We start from the raw sequence: 9,529 nt of genomic DNA, 5'->3' as shown, positions 1-9,529 counted from the left end.
TGCTGAACCATCTCTCTCAGGCTGGGCACAAAGTACAGGTTGTTAATTTACAGAACTGGTGAAATTAAACAGAAACAAAATTAAGCAACCCCCCCATCCCTACCCCCAACAATCCACACACACCTGGAAGCTTGTCTGATTCTTTCCTAAATCCTGGCATCCTCAGCCTACGTCAGTCAGCTGGCTTAATCTTTTCCTAGCATTTGGAATAATCTGGAGATGATCATTTCCCTTAGTATAAATTTAAAATACATATAGAAAAAGAGTATTATGGGGGACAAAAACAATATTACAAAAGAGATGAGGGCACATCTCTTTTGTGAGCTAACCATAGAAGGAGAGTTTATTTTTGTGTGTTAATACATTTTGAAGGGAGGAAATACCATATATATTACATAGGAAGCAGAGGCCTGGCTCCAGTCCAGGATCTCTTCATTGTGGCATGGGTTTATGCAATCAAGTATTGAGTACTATGTACTTGAAAACTAGTGGTTGGAACTGTGTTTTGGTGCTTAAATGGAAAGATTTACTGTTATAAGTAATGTAAACTGGAAGAATTCTTTACTTCCAGATAGTGAAGCATGTTAAATAGGAACACGTCCAAAAAATGATTAGATAAGTTTGTTGAAAATATACCCTTAAATGAGTTGCAGAAGACTGGAAAGTTTCATGATGTACATTTAATTAGATTGATGTTTATGAGGGCAATCGCGACTTCCCATTAATCATACTTCGGTTACTACCAGAACAAGAACACTTGGTTAGACAGCCAATGAAACTGACCTCTTATGGAATTTACATTCCTACCTTTTAAAGTATTAGTTTTCCAGGAGATATATTAAAACTCATTCTTGGGTAAAAATTATATGCCTTGTGTTTGAATAGCTCCTTTTTCTTTTAGGACTTATAAATTTATTTTATAGGTGTTCGTGGAAGTTTAAAATGTAAAATGTTGTTAAACGCTTGTGCCAGTGAATTTGTTTGGTATTGACCAGATAATTCAGTCACTTTTTGGTTCTCTGCCTCCTAAACCTCAAGCCAGGTGCCCTTCTACCCTTGTTTACTATTGTTCATGAAAGATTGTTTTTAAAAGCAGAAAGCTTGTGTCTACCCTTAGCTCAGCTATGTCACTTTAAGCAGGTAACTTGATTTCTCTGGGCCTGATTTTTCTTATTTAAAAATGTGGTGATTGAGCTGTATGATCTTTAAAATCCCTTAGAATATTTGCTTCTTCTGTGTGTGTGCACTTTTTATTTCCTAGTGTCTTAAGACCACATAGAATATTATGCATATCTCTTGAGGATGTTATTTGAAGATTTTTTTCATTAAGGTTTTTTTAAACCATAAATTACATGTTAGTTTAAATCTCTTATATCAGATTTCTAAGTTACCGAAAGAAAGTAGAATTTTACGTATTTCTTGTTGTGAGTAAAATCATTTAAAGGAACAGAGAGATGGTGTTTTATTAATTTGTACCTACTGTAAGTTTTTCATGCTGTGAGGAATTACAGAATTTTTATTTTTTATTTTTTTGTCATTTTTAATCTAGAGAAATCTTGCACAAAACCATCACCATCAAAAAAACGCTGTTCTGACAACACTGAAGTAGAAGTTTCTAACTTGGAAAATGAAAAACCGGTTGAGTCAGCTTCTGCAAAACCTTGTTCTCCAAGTCCTATGTCTCCTCAGGCACAGCCACAAGCGCCAGCTGGTGTCAGTGATTCTGTGGCCGCCCCGGCATCGCTGCTGGGAGTGAGGAGAGGGCTAAACTCAAGATTGGAAGGAACTGCAGCCTCCTCAGTCAAAACACGAATGCAAAAGCTGGCTGAGCAGCGGCGTCACTGGGATAATGATGATGTGACAGGTATAAACTATGTGAATGGTGTGGTCCTTAAATCTGTGTCTGTACGATTCAACTTGGTATGTTGAAAATTTTATGTATCAGTTAACACATGAAAGGTCAACGCTTTTGATCTATATCCTGAGTATCCATTGCTCACAAATGGTTTGTATATCAATATATATTTATCAGTTGGTTGTGTTCTCATCGAAGTAGATGATGATGAGGTTCTTAGACTGGTTCACAAAACCCTGATCTTGTAACGGAACCATCTTATATTTGCAATAAAAACAGGAGAGAATAAACTATACTCTTGGCATTATCAGCATTGCTGCCCTTCAGCTCTGTATTCAAGAAATCCTGTTTCATGGATTCACTAATTAAATAAACTTGAGTGACTGAGGTATGCAATGCTGTTCAATAGGGGAGCAGGAAAACTTCAGAAAACATTTCTTGAGCACCTGCAAAGCATGTTTTCATGCTAAGATGCCAGAGACAGATAAAGTGACCTGATCTTTGCCTTTCATGGGTCCATAATCTGATGGAGAGCTTATCTCCTACCTCATTACAAAAAAAACCTTGGGATGACTTACAAAAATACCTATATTAAAAATGGGAAAAATGAAGAAATCAAGGTGAAGAGAAGGACAAACAAAGTGAAGGGTAAAGTTAGTTTATTAAATACAGGCCTTAAGGTCCTCCTCACTTGCTAGAGATGGTTCTGAACTTGCTAGCAGCCAGTGCAGAGAGGTGAAATGCTATCAATTACATGACTAATGTTTATTAAGAAACAAAACAACAGAGCCGTGGTTGGCACTAAGACCTAAGAGAACTTTCTTCCCTGGGTCCTAAAGATAACTGTGGGAGCTAGTGAAGGTGTAAGGTTTCTCAAGGTAGGCAGATAGCTGGCTCCAGGCTCATTTCAGTAAATGCAATTCTAAAGTGAGCCAGCACAGTGCAGGTAGACAGCTCAGTGATGACTGGGCCTTACCTGAGGAAGCCAACCTTTGGCTTTCAGCTCAGCTCCTATGGATCAGAATCATTCAGACCACTGGACTGGAATCTCAGGAGTGCGGTGGAGCCCTGGGGTGTGCTTTTTATCCCTTCCTTCCTTCCTTCCTTTCTTCCTTCCTCTCTCCTCCCTCCCTCCCTCCCTCCCTCCCTTCCTTCCTTCCTTCCTTCCTTTCTCTTTTTTTCAAGCTCTGTAGGTAATTCTGACACATAGCCAGAATTAAGACCAAGTGATCTGAGGAAATGGATGGGCTGCATATATTTCAGGCAGTCTTCCATAAATATCAATTCTTTTAACTGAAATTTTGATAAGTATTGGATAGAAAAACATTTAAGATGATCCCTTCTGGCAGTGATGATAATCTCAAGAGCAAACACTTACTGTGTGAAATGCTAGGCGTTCTAAATATTTTAAAATACTAATGTAGGGCTTCCCTGGTGGCACAGTGGTTGAGAGTCCGCCTGCCGATGCAGGGGACATGGGTTCGTGCCCCAGTCCAGGAAGATCCCACATGCCGCGGAGCGGCTGGGCCCATGAGTCATGGCCGCTGAGCCTGAACGTTCGGAGCCTGTGCTCCGTAGGAAATCTTTTCTGGAGAGGCCACAACAGTGAGAGGCCCTCGTACCACAAAAAACAAACAAACAAAAATTCTAATGTAATATAACATTTAATTCTTACAACAGTCTTATGACATACATACTACTTTTTCTTCATGTTGTAGAAGAGAAGACTGGGTTCAGAGAGACTAAGGCGCCTGCCCACAGTCAGCAGAAGCTAAAATGCAAACCCCAGTTGTCTGACTCCAGGGCTCAACTTTTATGACCTGCCTGATGTTTTGGGACGTGTTAACAGGGTGCTGATAGTCCACGTTGTAAATTATAACTATTTATTTTAGTGGTCGGTGGGGTTAACCATGCTTCTTTATAATGTCTGAGGAGGCTAACCAGTAAATATGCCTGAATAGAAGAACGTTCCATTTCTGTTTTGTAGGAAATATCTATGGGCAGAGGACTGGAGATTTTCCTTTAAAAAAAAAGAAAGAGGATTGTGATTTAGTGCATGATCAAGAATACAACCAAGGCCCTAAACATTCTAGAGAAGGAAGCTTTGCAGCAGTGATTTCGAATATGTTGAAAGCAAATGTTAACAAATGTCTACCTCGACCTTGAAAATAAATCTCATAAGGCATCATATAGCCTGTCTAATTTTAAGCATTGAAACTTATGAATAAAGTGTGATGAATGATTTAGTGAGTACTATACAGGACTGTGGGTATAGCCAATTAAAGGTTTGAGGGATTATTCCAAAATATAATTTATCTGAAGCCTTTCTTTCTGACAAAGAATAGTTAGAGGAGCTAGAGCTATTAAGCCCATTCTTAAAACATAAGAGTAAAACTGTCGTCTACTTAGAGGACAGTGCTTATTCTAAAGAAAATGATGAAGGTATGCAAAAAGGTATTGTAGGGAGGGTGGTGGTCAGGAAATCTTTTCTAGAGGAGGCAGAGATAATTAACCTGGACTTTGAGGGGCAGCTGGCTTCAGACAGTGGAGGTATTCTAGGCAAAAACAACAGAACGGATGAAAAGCACAGAGGTACCGTGAGCATACTGTGTGTATAAAGAGTAGGTATTCTGGTATATAGTTCATGTGGTAGAAAAGCAAGAGATGAATTTGAAGAAGGCAGCAGGGTCCAGAGCATTTGGAATTTAACCAGGAGGTGATGGAGAGGAACTGAGAGAGTTTAAGTAGGCAAATATTTTAGAAAGATCACTCTGGGCATCAGAACTGATGAGGGATTGACGAGGGCAGAGATTCCAAGCAGGAACACCAGTTAGAAGGCCAATGCTGTAATTCAGGCATAATGATGAAGGCCCGTGAAAGTGAAGAGGAGGCTGCGTTTGAGAGATTTAGGAGATAGAATCTGTGGGACTTAATGACTGGGTGGTGGATGGTAAGGGAGAAGGGAGGAAGAGGCATGATGTGGAGGAATGTGTTGGGGGCAGTTTCAACTTCAGGTATATTATTTGGGGTGTCCGTGGGATAGTCAAATGGAGGTAGCTGGTAGTTAGAAGGAGACCACGAAGGACAGGCTGCAAAGACAGAACTAATAGAGGATGATGTCACGTGGAAATACAAGGCCCACAAAGTGTGTGGGCATCTGGTGAAAATAGCAAAAGCAACTTCAGGGCAGTGGTGTAGGCAGAAGGCAGGTTGAAGGGAGTTGAGTGGTGAGTGAATATAGTGCAGGGAAAGAGGGACAGTACCTAAAAGGGGGTATACATTGATGAGAGGATGTTTGGGTTTAGCTTGAAGATGAGAGAGACTTGAGCATATTTATGTGTAGAAAAAAAGTTTGTAGAAAGGAAGAAGGGATTATTTGGAGCAAGATCCCTGAGAAGGTTTTGGAGGAGTAGAATTGAGAATTCAGGCAGAATTATAAGCCTTGGACAGCAGGAGGGCTATCTGTTCCACTGACTGAATTTTTGGAATAGGAAGTGCCATGAACTTTGACTGCCCTATATACTCTTTATGCATACAGGCCTTCGTAAGTTAAGTATTGTTTATTTGAGATTTATCTCCAAATGAAGTAACTGTGCAGAAAAACATATTAGTCTAACCCTGTGCTATCCAATACCGTAACCGCTAGCAATACGTAGCTTTTAAGTGTAAATTAATTAAAATGAAATGAAGTTTCTTATTTGCTCTTACCACAATTCAGATGCTCACTAGCCATATGTGGCTAGTTGTTACTGTATTAGACACCATGGATATAGAACATCTCTGTCATTGCAGAAAGTTCTGTTGTACAGCACTGGTCTAATACAGTTTTAAAACAAATACGTTGAATATGTAATCTTAAGTTGTGCAGTGTTATAACATCATAAATTAATCCTAAAAATATAACCTAAATCTATGGTGTCTTATAGATTCATAATCCATCAAATAATTGAAAAAAATAGGTGTAACAGTGTTCTTTTTTTTCTTTTTTGGATTAAGTATCTGATTTGAAAATATATTGTCAAATTTAAGCAGTTTGGTAGTTTCATGCATATGAGAAAAGCTTTTTTTTTTTTTTTTTGAGTGATCCCTTTATTACACACATATATAACTCATGAATTTTAACTTCTAAAACATTTTCAGATGATATACACGAAAGCTCACCCATCTCAGCAATGCCGTCAGAGGCTACCTCCCCTCCCAAACCATCCCTTTCAGATGCCTCAGCAACTCCAGTTGGGAGAAAGGGCCGTCTAGCCAACCTTGCTGCAACTATTTGCTCCTGGGAAGATGATGTAAAAAACTCATCTGCAAAGCAAAACAGTGTACAAGAACAGCCTGGTACCACTTGTTTATCCAAATTTTCCTCTGCAAGTGGAGCATCTGCTAGGATCAATAGCAGCAGTGTTAAGCAGGAAGCTACATGCTGTTCCCAAAGGGATGGCGATGCCTCTTTGAATAAAGCCTCATCCTCGAGTGCTGTGGGTGCATCTTTGATTAATGTTACAATTTCCAGCTCTGGGGTAAGTATATATAATTTTGGTCTTTGGAAACTTTTTTTGTTGTTATGAGTAATAATTTATATATATGTGTAGGTATGCATTTTATAACATATATAGGATGTTTATATGTATTTTTAGAGTATTTCATAGAAAGTAAAAATCATAAATTTGGTATTCTGTCCCAAGATAAATAAGCGATTGACAACTAAATTACACTAATTTAATGTAACTCCAAAGTATATACTATGGAATGGTGGAACCTCTTCTTAGTCATCAGGGAGAGCCTGAAAACTACTTTCTCTATTAGAATGCTCTATGTATGTGTATAAATACAAGAAAGACATCAAATATCTCTGAAAACTAGTAGCAGTAGTTACCTCTAGAAGGCAATTGTCAAGGGTGGGCATGATACCTTTACTGTATATTGTTTTGAAATGTTTGAAAGATTACCTTGCCCATGTGTTATCTCAACGTTTTTTAAAAAAATATGAAAAAACCAAAACAGAAAAAAATGTTGTGTTTCTGAGCGTTATCTTTAAATGTAGAGCCAGGTTTTGGAATTAGACCTGCATTCAATCCCAGCCCTTCCACATAATTAGAAGTGTGGCTTTGGAGAGTTACTTAATCTTGCAAAACTTTATTTTTCCATTTGTAAATTGGGAAAGAAAGGGTTTGGGAGGATTAAATGAGATAATGTGCATAAAGCACTTAGTATGGTGCTTGGCACATAGTAAGTACTTAATAACTTATAGTTCACCTTCAAGTACATGATACAATTTTGTCAAGTTACTATCGATTTAGTTAAAATGCAAATATATAGGTAATTTGACCTAATACAGTTAACATTTATAAAGGTACTAGTGTGATAATATAAAAGAAATTGTTTTTTAAAATAGTGAGTGACCCTATCCCTTGTAGTAAATTACCCATCAGTATATTATGCGGACTAAGCTACATATTATAATTTGAATAATGGCATTTTCTAAGTTCATTTTTTTCAAACCTTTCAAATTGGTTTGATCTATTAGAGAGTAAGAAACTTTTTTTCATGAGTTTACATAAAGGCTACCGAGCATATAGGATTTGAGTTGTTTTTTTATAGGATTTGAGTGCTTTTTATAGAGCTACCTTTAGATATTGTGAATGTTGTTATTTACCCTAAGTGTTATCATGTTTCAGAAAGCTGCTTCTTCCCCAGTGAAATCTTCTACTACATCCATCACCAGTGCTAAAAATCGTGAGGTACAAAATCCTCAACTGCTTCAAAAAACCTCTGTTAGTCCTCTTAAGACAGAGGTGGCAAAATCAACTGAGAGGTCAACCGTATCCCGGACAGTTCGGCCCAAGGAGGAATTAAACAGAGAAATTTGTCTGCAATCTCAACCTAAGAACAAATCTACAACACCAGGTAACATATTTTTTAAAAAATCTAAAGTACTGCTGACTGTTTTCAGTGTGTCTGTTCTTAGCATTTTAAATATCCAATTGTTCATGGTACAGTGTTGGTTTGCCAGGGCAAATGCCTGAACGTATCAAGTGAGACTTATTCAAAGTCAGCTTTAATTGATTGAATGAATGTTCATTAATGTAGACTAGCCCAGTTACTGGTCAAAGTGTTTAACTTGTTACATTTTAACAGTTTAAACATGCTTTTTTCTAGAATGACCATGCTAGATACTTTCTTCTGTACTTTTTGATGCAGACAAAGCATATACAACTGGAAATCACATTTTAAGGATGTAATGGAGAAGCATTCTTATAACCAAGCGTGCAAAGCAGTGCTTCTCAAACTTCACTATGAAAGCACCCATAGTAGCAAAGGGAAGGGAATATGTATACAAATGACTCCACTTCCATTTAATTTATATGTGTGTATATTGTATGTGAATGTATGGTAAACTGATGCTCCAGGAAGTCCATATTTATCTTGTGGTGACTTACACCTTCTGGTATACCCCCGCATGCTATTGGTTGAGAAACATAGGACTAAAAAAATATGGTTCAAATATAGGGTAATATAGTGTACTTTGAGCTATATTCTTTTTCATTAGAATTACTTTCGGAAAGACTGTTAATTCTACATTTTAACTTCTTAAAAATACAATCTCTCCAGAAATAATAGTTCATCATAAAAGAGACGTAGTCAGAGAGATGAGAGTGGGGAATCCATTAGTTATGGGGTAAGTAGAAACCAGCAGTCAGTTTCCAGATGAGCCAAAATGAGAATTGGAAACAATAGCAAAATCCCCATGTGAAATTGGACTATGACTCCCAATTTTCTAAAGACTTTTGGCATAGATAAGAACGACATAAAGGGCATTGTTGGGAATTCCCTGGTGGTATAGTGGTTAGGACTCGGCGCTTTCACTGCTGGACATGGGTCTAATTCTGCCCTTCACCTGTTTTTGCAAATAGAGTTTTATTGGAACACAGCCATGCCCATTTACTGTCTGTGGCTGCTTTCATGCTTCAGTGCAGAGTTGAGTAGTTGTGACAATGGCCATATGGGCTGCAAAGCCCCAAATATTTACTCTTTGGCTATTTATGAGAAAATGTTTGCCAGTTAATGATATAGGTAACCTCCTTTTATGTAGTGCAACCCTAGCATTCTTATAATGGAGGTGGTATATATCCCATTTGTTCTATTTTAAATGGATCTCATACTATTTTAAATGAATACTGTTTTAAGACTTTATAAAATCAAGACATCCTTTGATAAAGTAAATTATCCCTAATTATTATTTTTGAAAGAGAAAAAGGATTTAATCACTGGATTTTCATGTTAGACTTCCTAAAAGCAAGAAAATAAATTGGGCTGTAGAAATATTAGTAGTTGGGTTATCATGGCCAGGATACTTGGTTGTTAGGGTATATTATTAATGCACATACAGTCAATTTCCAATCATCTAGGTTCTGATTATTTAGTTTAAGGGTTTTCTAGTCCCTACTGTCCTCTTACTCTACTTTTTAAAAATTCTTCTTGTTTTTCTTAAAGAATTAAATCCTATAAAACAAATTTTAGGACATGGAATTAAATAGTGTGGTAAAAAAACTTTTTTTTTTAAGTTTTCTTTTTTTTTTTTTTTGTGGTACGCGGGCCTTTCACTGTTGTGGCCTCTCCCGTTGCGGAGCACAGGCTCTGGACGCGCAGGCTCAGCGGCCATGGCTCACGGGC

At 37.6% G+C, this 9,529-nt stretch overlaps 1 protein-coding gene across 1 annotated transcript in view; it reads left to right on the top strand.

Moving 5' to 3' along the window:
* The window catches only part of ANLN (anillin, actin binding protein), a 54,571-nt gene that overhangs the window by 6,747 nt on the left and 38,295 nt on the right, over positions 1–9,529 (top strand). The window contains exons 3-5 of the mRNA XM_007446130.1: positions 1,550–1,864; positions 5,996–6,379; positions 7,538–7,762. Of these exons, the coding sequence (XP_007446192.1) occupies positions 1,550–1,864; positions 5,996–6,379; positions 7,538–7,762 (924 nt within the window). The remainder of the gene's footprint in view (positions 1–1,549; positions 1,865–5,995; positions 6,380–7,537; positions 7,763–9,529) is intronic.

Source organism: Lipotes vexillifer, unplaced genomic scaffold (genome assembly GCF_000442215.2).
Source record: "Lipotes vexillifer unplaced genomic scaffold, Lipotes_vexillifer_v1.1 scaffold822, whole genome shotgun sequence".
Lineage (NCBI taxonomy): Eukaryota > Metazoa > Chordata > Mammalia > Artiodactyla > Lipotidae > Lipotes > Lipotes vexillifer.
This window is presented reverse-complemented; position numbering and strand designations above follow the sequence as displayed.